The 15603-nt window shown below is 41.0% G+C and overlaps 1 protein-coding gene across 1 annotated transcript in view; it reads left to right on the top strand.

Moving 5' to 3' along the window:
* The window catches only part of LOC119928819 (disintegrin and metalloproteinase domain-containing protein 18-like), a gene marked incomplete at its 3' end in the record, with an annotated part of 46033 nt that overhangs the window by 6170 nt on the left and 24260 nt on the right, over nt 1-15603 (top strand). The window contains exons 4-11 of the mRNA XM_038747336.1: nt 416-494; nt 2172-2248; nt 4903-5080; nt 5914-5982; nt 7303-7374; nt 8230-8396; nt 11005-11086; nt 13762-13898. Coding sequence (XP_038603264.1) covers nt 416-494; nt 2172-2248; nt 4903-5080; nt 5914-5982; nt 7303-7374; nt 8230-8396; nt 11005-11086; nt 13762-13898 — 861 coding nt within the window. The remainder of the gene's footprint in view (nt 1-415; nt 495-2171; nt 2249-4902; nt 5081-5913; nt 5983-7302; nt 7375-8229; nt 8397-11004; nt 11087-13761; nt 13899-15603) is intronic.

Raw genomic sequence — 15603 nt, 5'->3', positions numbered from 1 at the left:
AGAGGGGGAGGCAGACATTAATATAAATAAATAGATAAATAAATTACAGATATATACCACCCCCCAATATCTCTTCCAGCCTCACCTCACTCAGATTATAAACTCCTTGGAGGCCAAGAATATGTCTTTAACTTCTGTTGTACTTTCTCAAGCATTTACAACAGTACCAACAGTACTTCATATTCAGTAGGCACATGGTAAATGCCATGACTACTTCTACTCTCTCCAGGAGGTATGGTTGAGACAGATGGCAAAGGGTTTTATATGATGCTTAATGCATCTCCCTATGCACCACCTTTCTTGCCAATCACTCTCTGGGATTATTGCAAAGCCAGTCCGAGTTTTGAGCATGTATCCCAGGGAGGAAGAAACACATATTTGACAAACTTAAACTTTATTTTCTTCTTATTAATAGAGCATTTTTGCCCCAGGATTTCATGGTTTATACCTACAACAAAGAGGGAACTTTGCATTCAGACTTCCCAAATGTTAAGGTAAGATTTGGGCTGTGTAACCTGTATATGTGTTCTCTTGATTTTCTTATTTAGAGTTCCACCATTGCTAAAGTGCAAGGAGTTGCATCCTGGCAGAAGCTTACAGTAGGCACCGTGACCCACTCCTCATGCTTGCACACAGCACTTCCTTCCGGTACTATAATAATAATAATTGTGACATTTGTTAAATGCTTCACGATGTGCCAGACACTGTGCTAAGTGCTGGGGTGGATACAAGCAAATCAGGTTGGACACAGTCCCTGTCCCACATGGGGCTCATATTCTTAATCCCCATTTTACAGATGTGGTAATTGCGGCCCAGAGAATTCATTCATTCATTCAATCAATTGTATTTATTGAGCGCTTACTATGTGCAGAGCACTGCACTAAGTGCTTGGGAAGTACAAGTTTGCAACATATAGAGACGGTCCCTACCCAACAGCGAAGTGAAGTGACTTACCTGAGGTCACACAGCAGACAACTGGCAGAGCTGGGATTAGAACCCATGACCCTCTGAATCCCAGGCCTGGGCTCTATCCACTACACCATCTGGATAGACTTGTGGTGTTTGAAGAACATCGCTCAATTCTGCCTTTTGGGTTTTAGCTAAAGTCCACATTCTGGCAGAACTGAGTATATTCATTTCACTTAAATATTTAGCCCAAGAATATTCAGAATGGTAATAATAATAATAATCATGATAAAAATATCTAACAACCAGAGAAACAGTGTGGTCAAGTGGATGGAGCAAGTCCTGGGAGTCAGAAGGTCCTGGGTTCTAATTCCGACTTCCAACTTGGGAGTCAGAGAGCAGACAAGTGGCAAAGTCACTTTACTTCTCTGTACCTCAGTTACCGCATCTGTAAAATGGGGATTAAGACTGTGAGCCCCAAGTGGGACAGGGACTGTGTCCAACCTGCTTAGCTTGCATGTACCCAAGTGCTTAGTACAGTGCCTAGCACATAGTAGGTGCTTAACAAATGCCAGTTATTATTAGTATTGCCTCAAGTAGCTGCTTTGAGCCAGACTTGAGCCAGAATTAGAATAGTTGAATTCTAAAATGGGTAATTTGCTAAATAAATATTTCATTTCAAATACCTTGCCTTACCTTCATAATTTGAGAAAACCTCTTTAAAACAAATTTGAAGGGAATAATTCAGTTACACTGGAGCTCTTTGTGTAGAAGATTTTGAAGTGTGAATTTCACACTGCCAGAAAACTTTGGAATACAGAAATTTCAAAGGTGTACTGTTGTGCTCATAATGCTATTCATCATCTACTCTTACGAAAGTGATGGGAAAACTAATATTTTTTTTAAATCGGTATTCTGGGATCCATATCTTTGGTCACCTCCACCCCAAGGAGAAAACACACACTGCTCTTATAGTCATTAAATTTCAATGAATGAATGGCAAGGAGACTAAGCATGAGTTCTGTCCATATACAAGTGATTTCCAGTGACCTGAAACTATCCGTAGATGTTCAGAAGTATGAGTGCTTAGTATGTACAGAGCGTTGTACTAAGCAGTTGGGAGAGAACAATACAACAGAATTAGTGGACATGTCCTCTGTCTGTAACGAGCTTACAGTCTAGAGGAGGGAAAGCAGGAGAGTGTTTAGAGAGTCCTATTTATTTTGAAATAATATATTTGTGTGTTATTTTGTTTTTGTTTTTAGATGCAATGTCACTTCCAAGGATATATTGCCGGTTTCCCCAATTCTCTCGTGACACTCAACACCTGTTCTGGACTCAGGTCATGACATATTCCAGCATGGTCAAGTTTGAAGACCTTGGGAATCCCATGCCACTACTGACCCTTGCAGTTGAACAGCATGCAAACCAGGGAGAGGGAAAGGGAAAGCAAGGGGGTGTAAAACATTTACATTTTCCACCTCCCTCACTTCCAGTGAGAGATTTAATTCCTTCAGCTGCTTGGGTGCTTATTCCTTCTGCAAAGTCACTGGGAGAGAGGCTGCAGTTAACCGAGCACCTGAATAGTAGCCTACAGCTAATTTATCCTTATAACTCCATGCCGCTCTTCCCTGTCTAGTATACTGAATGTGACAATGGCTATGGTAGAAGAAGACCCATGGATAAGATGTGTGGGATGATCAGCTGTAGCAGAACTGACTGCAGTCTCCCTATAACCAAATTAGGCAGTTGGAGTAGAAAGGAACTGTCCAAAAAGCCGTTTCTATTCCCCTCTTGCATGGTTACCAGAATGGAAAGGAAAACCAAGAAAAAACCAAGGACGCTATTTACATCAATCAATCATTCAAATTTATTGAGCTCTTACTGGGTACAGAGCACTAATTAAGTGCTTGGGAGAGTAAAATACAACAGGGTTGGTAGACATGTTCCCTGCCCATTAAGAGCTTACAGTCTAGAAGGGGAGACAGGCATTAAAATTGTGTATATATACGTAAGTGCTATAGGGCTGAGAGTGGGGTGAAGATATAAATCCAAGTGTAAGGGAGAGGGAGTAGGGGAACTGAGAATTTAGTCAGGGAAGGCCTCTTGGAAGAAATATGCTTTTAATAAGGCTTTGAAAGTGGAAAGGGCGATTGCTAATTATCTGTGAAGGGAAAGGGAGTTCCAAACCAGAGGCTGGACAAGGGCAAGGGGTTGGGGGTGAGATAAAATGAGATTGAGGTACAGGGAGTAGGTTAGTCTTAGAGAAATGAAGTAAATGTGCATAAATGGTTCACCTAAGGACAAGGGAAAGGGATGAGTGGTTGGATGTGCTATCCTGGATGTAGGAACAGATATAAGGGGAGAAACAGAGAGACTAGTGCATGGGCATGACCAGTGGATAGTGGATAGAGCATGAGCTTGGGGGTCAGAAGGACATGGCTTCCAGTCCCGGCTCTGCTACTTGTCTGCTGTGTGACCTTGGGCAAGTCACTTCACTTCTCTGGACCTCAGTTACCTCATCTGGAAAATGGGGATTAAGACTGTGAGCCCCATGTGGGACAATCCGATTACCTTGTATCTACCCCAGTGCTTAGAACAGTGATTGGCACATAGTAAGCACTTAACAAATACTATTAGTATTTACTATTATTATTATCTGTAAAATGAGGATTAAGACTGTGAGCCCCATGTGGGACAGGGACTGTGTCCAGCCTGATTTTCTTGTAACCACCCAAGCCCTTAGTACAGTGCCTGGCACATAGACAGGATGCATGGAGATCAGCAAGGAGGCAGATGTAGTAGTCTAGTTGGGTTAGGATAAGTTTTTGGATCAGTGAGGTTGTAGTTTGGAGGGAGAGGATTGGGTAGATTCTAGAGATATTGTGAAAGTATAACTGACAGGATTTCTTGACAGATTGACTATGAGGGTTGAATGAGAGAGATGAATTGAAGGTAATGCCAAGGTTATGGATGTGAGAAAGAAAGGCCAGTGGAACTGTGTAGAGTGATACAAAGATGGCAGGAGGACAGGGTTTGAATGGGAAGATGTGTCCTGTTTTGGACATGTTATGCTAGATGTTGGTGGGATATCCAAGTCAGAGATATTCTGAAGGCAGGAGGAAAGGTGAGACTGAAGAGAAGGAGAAAGATCAGGGCCGGAGAAGTAAATTTGGGAATCATTGTCGTAGAGTTGGTCATTGAAGCTATGGGAACAAATGAGATCTCCAAGGGAATTGGTGTAGATGAAGAAGAGAAGAGCACCCAGAACATATCCTCGAGGGACTACTACAGTTAGGGGCTGTAAGGCAAAGGAAGAGACAGCAGAGAGACTGAGAAGGGGTGGTTACAGAGATAGAAGGAGAACCAGAAGAGGACAGTGTCAGTGAAGACAATATTAGGTAATGTTTCCAGGAGAGGGGAGAGGTCCACAGTGTTGAAGTCAAGGAAGATTAGGATGGAGTAGAGGCCATTTGATTTGGCAAAAAGTAGGGTTTTGGTGACTAGAAAGGGACATTTCCAAGGAGTGAAGGGGATGTAAACCAGATTGCAGGGGTTTGAGTAGAGAATTGGAGGAGAGGAGGTGGAGACGGCTGATGTAGATGACTCTCTCAAGGAATCTGGAGAGGAATGCTAAGAGGGAGATGGGGTGATAACCAGAAGGTATTGTGGAGTCAAGGGAGGGTTTTTTTTAGGATAGGGGCTAAATGGGCATGCTTGAAAGCAGTCAGGATGGAGTCATTGGAAAGTGAGTGTAGGGATGGAAAAAGAGAAAAGGGATGTGAGAAAGGGATAGAAATGGTTCAAAAAGTTGGAGGTAGGGCCTGAATCGGGTGGGTAAATAACAGTGGCGTGTAATTAGGGTGGGTGGAAGAGGCAGATGTTGTGGACTTCAAATAAAGGGCAGCCTAGCCTAGTGCAAGTAAATTAGAAAATAATCCTGTTTCTCATTAAGAAAGACTTGTTCTGACCATTTTCAATTTGTTTGATTTGTAGGGGATTACTGCAATTTGAAAATAAGAGTTATGGAATTGAACCATTGGAAAATGCAGCAGGATTTGAGCATCTTATTTATCAAGTAAAGAATGAAAATGCCAAAGTTCCCCTCTTATCAGAAAACAACACGGAAAGCAGGCATAAGGAATCTTCCTACAAAGTTCATATAAGTGAGGAAGTAAGTATCAACTTTTTAAAAAATTATGACTAATGCTTAGGTGCATGTAGAGAAATGTAGAACTACCCTATGAGTTAAGTTACATGATAATCTAAAATGTTAGTATATTTGGTTTCCTGAGGTTTTAAAAGTTTGGAGTGTTTCATGTTATTTTTCAGTATTGTAGTTTGATGTTCAGGGCTCTTTGGAAAAATTAATTATTGAATTTGTAGGAATAAAGGGCCCTTCCCCAATTAAACCGTCTTTTCCCTAACTCCTTCTCCCTTCTGCATCTTCTATGCACTTGGATCCATGCCCTTTGGGCATTTGGTATTCACCCACCATCAGCCCTACAACACTTAGATACATATGTGCTGCTGCAAACTTGTTGGTCCACGAAGCCAACTTTTCAATTTTATGGGATGGATCAGTCTGAGTAAGGGAGAGCTTCATATTTTACAGGACAAAAAATATTTTTTAGGCCTAAACCTTTTTTTTTTAACTTTTTGTTACGTTACCCCTTAATTACCACATTTCTGGTTCCCCTGTTACTGAAACCCACTCTCCGCTACAGCTCAAAAGACTCAGAGATAGAGAACCAACAAATACAAATTAGATTCCCTCATGAAAACGGATTTCTATCATCACTCAAAGGATAATAGAAATGAGACTGTGCTCTTCCTAGTATTTTGGCTGAGTCAGATTTTTTCAGATTCTGAGGATGAAGATTTATTCTTGTGTCCTGGTTGATGAAATTTAGGGATTGAATATTCCTTACAGTGAAATTGCCCCAGATTGTCCCAATATAATACATTTTTGAAAAACCTTCAGCATTCTTATTGTCTGATTTTCAGGAAGACCAAACTGGTTCAAGATTGTTGTCTCGGTATCTGGAAATGCATATTATAGTGGACAAAGCTTTGGTACGTCTTAATTTTTGTTCTTTTTAAATATCTCATATTTATCTCAAACTCACTTTTAGAGATATAAAAATCCCCTTCTAACTAGAATGCTCAAATTAAAAAAACACACCAATAAAACAGTTTATTCATTTGTCTCCAGGGATACTTACATGCCCATGACCACTAGCCTGCAGTGAGACTTGAGGTGTGGGGAAAGACATGAAAGACTGCAGCCATATTACTCTGTCTCCAGGGTCTCTGTCCTGGTTGAAAACTTGATACTTGAAAATAAGGGCAGGCAAGTAGGATGCTCAGTTATCATTTGGGGCATTGTCCTTGGATTTCAGAAATCTCCCTAAAAATTCCCAAATTCCAGAAATTTTCCGTGCTTTATAAATGAATGTTTACACTAATCTAATCCCCAAAGCACAAACAGGAATACAACTCCCAGAAACCTTTGGGTTACCTAAGTCCTCTCTCAGGGCCATTTTTGAATGGTACAAGGCCAACCTAGACCAGCTACAGAGCTCAGAAATTCTGAGATAAATCCCCCATTCCCTGTCCCAGGGGTAAAGGGGTAAGGTAGCAGTCATGGTGGTTAGTCGATTGAGGCTAGCGTAGCATATCCAGATTTGAAAAAATCTTCTATTGGGGACCCCTTGCTCATGCCCTTTCTCACAACTGGAACTCCCTCCACCGTAAAATCCACCAGACCAGAATTTTCCCCAGTTTGAAAGCCTTCCAGAAATCCCACTTCCTCCAGGAGACATTCTCTGATTAATTTTCTTCTCTCCAGGTCATACCCTTCCAACTACCACCTCAGCACTTATGTACTCGCATCCACCTATACAACTTGTGTAGTATTGATTTTACATGCTCTGCTATTTGAGCCCTTAATTCAACTTTCCAGTCTCTGGATTTAATCAGTCCTATCGCTCTCTTTTCTCATAACTGCAAATACTTTTGTGACAGACTCCCCCAATAGTTTGAAACTCCATGGGGGCAGAGATTCAATCTTGACCTTGATTGAACTCTTATAATAATAATGGCATTTATTAAGCGCTTACTATGTGCAAAGCACTGTAGTGTTCCATACAGTGAAGGAATATTCTGAATTGATTCTGAAGTGAGAATTGCAGTTTAGCCAGTCAGAATTGTATTTGCTATAATCCCATCCTTGTACTATCAAAAAAATAAAGTTTTGTTAACCTCTGGTGGGCAAACAATGCACCTTCTACATTGCTTGAGCTGAGGATAGACACAACCTGACCCAATTTCATATAAATAATGTGACACTGTAATGATATGCACTTCGATCTGAAAAGTTATTCTGTTTTTCAGTATGATTACATGGGCTCTGATATGGTGGTTGTAACCCAGAAAGTCGTCCAGATTATAGGCCTTGTTAATGCAGTAAGTTTTTTTAACTTTTATATTTTATCCTTCAATGTATGAGCTAATCCGTATGGTATTATCTAGGGTTGGTAAACTGACCCAAGGTTTCTAAGAGCTACATCTCCATGTTATCATTCAACCAAAATCAGAAGATTTCTCCAGCTGGCCAGGAATATGGGATTTATGGTTTTTCTTTATGGGTCCCAAACTGTTAATGAAAAGATAGCTGGATTCCCTGCATCTCCTCTCATCAAAAGAACCCTGAGCTCTACCTGAAGGCTTTGCAAAACATTCCAGTTAAATCAGAGAGAGGCCAGTCAGGCCCTCAGACTTCTCATTGGCTGTGGATTCACCTGGGCTTTGCTTCTCATGGCAGACTATGCCCTGTGGAGTTCACTGCCACAGTAAGGCCAGCCTTCTTTGCTGGTCAACTCCTTGCTTTGCTTCTTGCCTCTATCAGTAAATGCAAGAATTCTGGCCCGGCCCTGGCTTCTCTATGACTTCTCCAAAGATGCCACATTGGTAATTGGTTTTAAAAGAAGCAGCATAGTCTAGTGGATAGAGCACCAGCCTGGGAATCAGAAGGACCTGGATTCTAATTCCAGCTCCACTGCTTGTCTGCTGGGTGACCTTGTGTGAGTCATTTAAACTTCTTGTTGCCTCAGTGACCTCATCTGTAAAATGGGGATTAGGACTGTGAGCTCCCTATGGGACAGGGACTTTGTCCACTCTGATTAGCTTGTACCTACCCCAGCACTTAGCACGTTGCCTGGTATAATGCTTAACAAATACTAGAAATATCATAATTGCTTTTAAGAATCAAAAGCAGCCTTGAAAATTAGTTCAACACATTCCTGTTATGCTCTGTTTTAGATGTTTGCCCCATTCAACATGACTATTGTGCTGTCTTCACTGGAGTTCTGGTCAGATAAAAATAAAATACCCACCACCGGAGAGGCTGATGAATTACTACAAAGATTTTTGAAGTGGAAACATGACTACCTCGTCCTCAGGCCCCATGATATGGCGTATTTGCTTATGTAAGTACAGTGCAGCCTATTGTTTTGAGACCATCGCATTCTTTGTCATATACATCTTAACAAAATAAGGTCTAGGGTTTGCAATCATGTGACCTGAAAATTTAGAGAGGGGCAATTTTTTTAAAAAAGGATGACTTAAGCAGCTTAATTTCTAAAACAGGTAGAATTTGTTACTAAGTAAATGAAAAAAAAACTTTATTTTTCTAGGAGGCCATCTATCTTTGTTTTGTTGCTATTTGTAGCATCTATGACCACCTTCTGAAAAGACTCTTTCTCCTAGTACCAGGGATGAAGCAGTATATGCTTCTTGCAGCAAAATAAAAACCCAGTGGTAACCCTGGCTTTCCATCTAGAAAAATAAGTCCGATATTAGGAAGACAGAGAAAGACTTGGAATGAAAAGCAGAGTGGTTTAGAGAGACGCAGTATGGCCTAGTGGATAGATCACAGGTCTGAGAGTCAGAAGGACCTGGGTTCCAACACTGGCTCTGCCACATATCTGCTGTGTGACCTCAGGCAAGTCACTTCACTTCTCTGTGCCTCAGTTACCTCATCTGTAAAATGGGGATAGAGTGTAAACCCCATGTGGGACAGGGACTGTGTCCAAACTAATTAACTTGTATCTACCCCAGTGCTTAGAACAGTGCTTGGCACATAGTAAGCACTTAACAATTATCATTATTATTATTATCATTGTTTGATCAAAATTTCTGGATGAAAGAAACTGAAAATGTTGTTAGTCGAATGTTTGATAAGGGCGGCCATCAGCAATGTTAATATTTTTAAGTTGTCAGGCCTTAGCTGGACTGTTGAATGTTTGCGAAGTATATGGTGATCTTTCCTTTGGGTGAAAGGGACAAGGCCTTTAGAGAGTAAAGTTTCTAGGGCCCTAGCTGAAAAGGAGGAATGGGAGAGGAGAGTAGAGAGAGGGAGACAGAGATTGAAAAAATGTTGATGGAGACCATGGGATTTGAGGGAAGAAGAGGAAGAGTGAGCCAAGTGGCGGCAGACAAGTGCACATAAATGTGTATACACATAAATGTGTATACACACCCAAGTACCAGTGCCACCCTTTAAGCACTGAGACCAAGGGGGTCAAACCTTTAGCTTTTTTCCCACAGATTTTTTGGGCTTCACTTCCCCTGCTGAAATAAGGAGGTGACTTGGGAGTTGGAGCCAAGGCTCCCTCTTGTCTCCTTCCTCAGTGGGAAATGGCAGGTGAAGCCCAGGCTGGAAGCAGAAAGAGGATGCCCAGGACTTAACTTGGCCTCAGCCCAGAGCCTGGAATAGGTGTTCCGGCCCTTATCCTGCCCTGATTTAAATAGCGAACAGACTCCCCACCAAGTCCTGACTGGTGTCTCTCTCTAGGTGTCCTTGTTAACCCCTTCCTGTCCTGGCTCTCTTTCTCTATCACCTCGAGCCTGTTTGTGTGTCTGCCTCTTGTTTTCACCAATGCCTGCCTTCCTGGGAGCCCCTTGTCAAATTAACCCTCACACTTGAAATAATCATCTGCCACTCATGTGTTACACACACACATCCACAACTTCACCCCAAGCCCCAGGAGCAGCAGCTACAGTAGGTAGAAAACGTGTGAATCAGCAAGGCTGGGGAGGGTTCACACCCTTTGGTTGCATCTCACTTTCTGGATTTACCTGTTGCTGCTACCTCACAGTGAGCTTCATTCATTCATTCAGTTGTATTTATTTATTGAGCACTTACTGTGTGCTCCATGCTCATGAGTGAGCTGAATGCTCATTCATTCACTCATTCATTCGGTTGTATTTATTTATTGAGCACGTACTGTGTGCGAAGCATTGTACTGAAAGCTTGGGAGAGTACAATCTAACCACAAACAGACACATTCCTGCCCACAACGAGCTCACAGTCTAGAGGGGGAGGCAGACATTAATGTAAATAAATAAATCGATAAATAAATAGCAGATATATACATATGTGCTGTGGGAATGGGAGGGAGGATGACTGAAGGAGCATTTAAAAGGTGTGCAGAAGGGAGTGGGAAAAGTATATAGGAGGGCTTAGTCAGGGAAGACTTCATGGAGGAGGTGTGCCTTCAATAAGGCTTTGAAGTCGGGGAGAGCAATTATCTGTCTGATATGAGGAGGGAGGGCATTCCAGGCCAGAGGTATGATGTGGCTGAGAGGTCGGTGGTGAGATAGATGAGATGGAGGTAGAGTGAGAAGGTTAGCATTAGAGGAATAAAGTGTGCAGGCTGGGTTGTACAGGCGAGTAGCAAGTTGAGGTAGGAGCGGGCAAGGTTATTAAGTGTTTTTAAAGCCAATGATGAGGAGTTTTTGTTTGACATGGAGGTAGATGTGCAACCATTGGAGTTTCTTGAGGAGTGGTCTTCTACCTACCCAGCCAAAATCAGGCCCCTAAAGTGAATCACTGAACAGTTTTTGGGTGGTCAGAAAGGGGGCTGAAATTTGGAGCTTCTTAACACAGCCAAATGATGGAACAGCCATAAAAAGATACTTAGCATTTGCAATTTTGGGGAGGAGTGAAAATGATTATAAGAAAAACCTGATGAAATTTTCAACATTTTATGACAAATTCCTTTTCAATTAATATAATTTATTTTTGTTGTTCAGCTACAAGGATCATCCTAATTATGTGGGAGCAACTTTTCCTGGAAAAATGTGCCATAGGAAGTATGCTGCAGGAATTGCTCTGGTATGGAATCAAACCTTCCTAGAATTTAAAATGCTTATGATGTATATACTTTTTCCACTTTTGAATATAGCAAAAAGGGAAAAAGTCTCATGGACTCAAAAACAGGTAAATGCAGTTACTCCAACAAATGCTCAAATAGGCAGGTAAATATTGCATGTCTTCATTGATGATAAAGCCAGGTGACATGGAGAGGTTATATGTAAATATAAACTTAGAAAACATTTTCATAGGTAATTAAAATTTTCAGATGTAATTTTTACATGAATATCACAAACAATGGAACCTAATTTTGTTCTGGTATCATTCCATCTTACAAAAGGCATTTTTTTGTATTTATAGGTTTAGTTTCAACACTGGTGTACAGGCCCCTTAAATAGCAAGGATGGATGGACTAAGAGACTCTTGCTAGCCATCCCAACAGCAGAAGTGGGGAAATCCCTTCTACTTGCTGTCAATTCTTGCATGAACAGGAGGGAGAAGGGGCTGCCACATATCAGCTGTGTGACCTGCTTAGTTCCCTGAGACTCAAATTCCCGAACAAATATTAACAAATCAGAAATAGATATGTAAATGTAGTCATTCTAAAATATAGTTTTGTAAATTATAACTGATGCAATGGGATTTAGAATGTTAGTTTAAATCCTTGTCACCTAGCCTTATCATTAGTGAAGGCATACAGTCTTTGCCTATGTGAGTATTGGTTGGAGTAACTGCATTTACATGTCTTTGATTGCATTGGAATTCTTCACTTTTTGCTAGAGCCTAGAGTATATAAGGAGTCTATGGTCAGGGTGGGTCCAGTACCAGCCATCCCGTTTATCCGTGTCCATCAAAACCTGAACAACTTAGTTCTGCCATTCTGTGTTTTGGCTAGAACATCGTTCGGTAGTTAGGAAATTTTCTCCTGACAGCCTGAGCCTCCCTGGATACAGCATGCCATAGTGTTGGAAGAAGTGGCTTGAGTAGATGCATGCACGTGTTGTCGGAATGGGTGAGTACTTTAGGTGTGTCCTCCTCAAAACGGAGTTATGCAAAAACAGTAGGCCGCACTAGCTGAGATGCAGCAGCAAGAATGACGCTGAACCAGACGTTAACTGAGCCAAGTCAGAAGTGATGGGGCCTAGGAGTCAGAGGACCTCAGTTCTATTCCTGGTTCTTCCACTAGCCTGTTGTGTGACCTTGAGCAAGTCACTTAACTTCCCTGGGTCTCAGTTTCCTCATCTGTAAAACAGGGATTCCAGTACCCATTTTCCCTCCATTTTAGACTGTGACAGTAAGAAATAATAGACCGGGGAATAAATAATGAGGGAAAACTGATAGAAAGGAGCCAAATATCATCTGAGAAACAGCATGGCTTAATGGAAAGAGCATGGGCTTGGGAGTCAGAGGACCTGGGGTCTACTCTTGGCTTTGACACTTACCTGCTGTGTGACTTTGGGCAGTTTGCTTTCATTTTCTGGGCCTCGGTTTCCTCATCTGTTTTTTTCATGGTATTTAAGCGCTTACTATGTGCTAGGCACTCTACTTAGTGCTGGGGTAGATACAAGGTAATCAGGTTGGACACAGGTCCCTTCTAGACTGTGAGCCCGTTGTTGGGTAGGGACCGTCTCTACATGTTGCTGACTTGTACTTCCCAGGCACTTAGTACAATGCTCTGCACACAGTAAGCACTCAATAAATACAAATGAGGGAATGAATCCCACATGGGGCTCACAGTCTTAATCATTTTACAGATGAGGTAACTTAGGCACAGAGAAGTTAAGTGACTTGCCCAAAGTCACACAACAGAAGAGTGGTGCAGCTGGGATTGAAACCGGGATTGGAACCCAGCCCCCTCTGACTCCCAGATCTGTGCTACATCCAATAGGCCGTGCTGCTTCTCTGCTTTTCTAAACAGCAAGCTCATCGTGGTCTGGGAATGTGTCTGTTTATTGTTAAATTGTACTCTCCCAATCACTTGGTACAGTGCTCTGCACACAGTAATCACTCAATAAATATGAGTCTGACTGTTAATGTGTCTGTTTATTGTTAAATTGTACTCTCCCAATCACTTGGTACAGTGCTCTGCACACAGTAATCACTCAATAAATATGAGTCTGACTGTTAAATGGATATTAAATATGCATTATTCCTTCTGCTTAGAACCCCATGTGGAATAGGGACTGTACCCAACCTGATTACCTCGAATCTACTCCAGTGCTTAGCCCGGCGCTTGGCACATAGGAAACACTTGAACGAATGCCACTATTAAAATTAATCTGTAAGACTTAAATCTCCCATTGAGTTACATTAAAGAGACCATGTACTGATAGGGGATAGCCTGAAGATAAAGGCTCCAGGCATTCTGACTGGGAAATGACTCTAGTTATATTTAGAATTAAAGTACCTCCAAAATTGCTTTTTTTCAAATGTAGTTAATTTTATGCAAATAATCATTCTAGGAACCATTTCAAAGTCAGCTATTAGTGATTTTGGAATATTGGAATCCTCATTCTCTATCTATGGTATGGATAATTTAAAGTACACTATTCAGTAGGGGTATCCAAACAAAAAGGAAACAAATGGTGAAATATGATTGTAAATGTTTGATAGGAACAAAAATAATTGGGTAGTTTATTTTAATGCTTGTTAAGTTTATTTTCTAACTAGTTTTTTTTCTATTTTTAAAAATTTAGTATCCGAAGATGATAAGCTTGGAGACATTTTCTGTTATTATTGCACAGTTGCTGGGACTTAATCTGGGCATATCGTATGATGACATTAAGAAGTGTCATTGTTCAGGAGCGGTCTGCATAATGAACCCTGAGGCAGTGTAAGATATTTTTTCTATCAAATTGGAATACAGTATTTTGGAGGATGAATAGTGGTTTATGAGGACTGTAAAAGGGTATATGGGGAAAAAAAGTATTGTGTGAGATGGGGGGATGGAAGTTGTTTTAAAATTGGGAGTAATGTTCCATGAAAGGGCCCAGGGAAGGAACATCAGTCCAGCAATATTTCTTCAAGTGAGGAAATATTTCCTATAAGTGAGAGGAGATCTTCTTTGTGAAGATTTCTCCCCACACAAGGCAAAATAAGCACAGGAACAGAGGAAGCTAGCCCTGAGAGAGTTTGCTGAATAATAATAATAATGATGGTATTTGTTAAGCACTTACTATGTGCAAAGCACTGTTCTAAGCACTGAGCACTGTTCTTAGTGCTGAAGATTGTCCTAAGAAGGAGGAAAGGGTGGGGAGTAATCATTGTCAAAGGGAAGGTTGCAGGGGATGGAGAGAGAGTAGGGTTTGTTCCTCAGAGAATGGATTTCCCTGGAACAGGTTTCAGTCCTTGAAAGGGGATGATATTCCTGGGAGTGTTTGATTCCAGCCCAGGAGAGAGAGGAGAGTAGTTTAGAGGGGCTGCTTGTGGTTATGTGTTTTGTAGAGGAGACAGAGGATTTTCATAGAGAGGTTTGAACCACTTCCATTTGTGGTTACTATAGAGTCCAGTCATGGAAGGGTAGTCCCCATAGTGAAGGTTAGTTCTGAGAAGGTATCCACTGGTGGAAAATCTGTCTTCCAGTAGTAGAGAAGTACTAAATGAGAGGGGTTTTATTTGGTTTGGAGGGGGTTGGGGGATGGGATCAGGAAGACAGTAGTTGTCTATGAGTTTATAAACCAGAATTTTTGAAAGTGAAAGGAACAGCCCTTTATATTTCTCCCCCAGAATGGCCAAAATCATTCCCCAGGGGAATAGATTAAGCCTCTCTCTTCCTGTTTTTGCTCCCCCTTTCTTCCCCAGAGCAGCCACTTCCAATTTTTAGAAATTATTTTTCACTTATTCTCAGTTCTTGGAATTGGGTAGGCTTTAATTTTCATCATTGTATATCCTCATTTCTTCAGAATGGAAAGTTATGATCTCTTTTGAAATAAGATTCCAATTATTTCTACTGAATCCTTAGAAACTTGGTCAGGAACAATAAAAGAATAATTTAACTTCCTTCAGTTTTCATGGAGTGGTGTTAATCTTGCAGTTCATTGCAAAGCTCCAAATATGGAAGTTAAAAACTTCTGGTGAAATGACCTTGCAGTGTTAAAAAAAAAAATCAAATTGACATCATTTCGATTAAAATTGTCCTGTACACCCATTTACTTAGATCACTGAGTGAAGTGTAGTGTTTAAAATGCAGAATTAGGTAAGTTACCCATTAAAATCTAGAGGGAAAGCTGTCATTTTTAGAAAAAGAGTTTTCCAGAACCTTCTATGATCGTCTGATAAAAAGGCCCCCAAAATGCCAAGTTAATTTTGGGGTACCTTTGAATTGCCCTGTAGATTCAAGAGGGGCTTTAGTTGGCCTTTATGATCAATCAATAAATCATATTTATCAAGTGCTTACAGTATGCCTAGCACTGTACTAAACACTTTTGAGAGTATAATATAACAATTTAACAGAGTTGGTAGACAAGTTCCCTGCCTACAATCAGCTCATACTCTAGGATGGGGGGACAGAAATTAAAATAAATAAATTAAGGATATGT

Source organism: Tachyglossus aculeatus, chromosome 5 (assembly GCF_015852505.1).
Source record: "Tachyglossus aculeatus isolate mTacAcu1 chromosome 5, mTacAcu1.pri, whole genome shotgun sequence".
In the NCBI taxonomy this organism is placed as follows: domain Eukaryota; kingdom Metazoa; phylum Chordata; class Mammalia; order Monotremata; family Tachyglossidae; genus Tachyglossus; species Tachyglossus aculeatus.
Note: the sequence above shows the minus strand (reverse complement) of the source record. Positions and strands in the feature narration are given on the sequence as shown.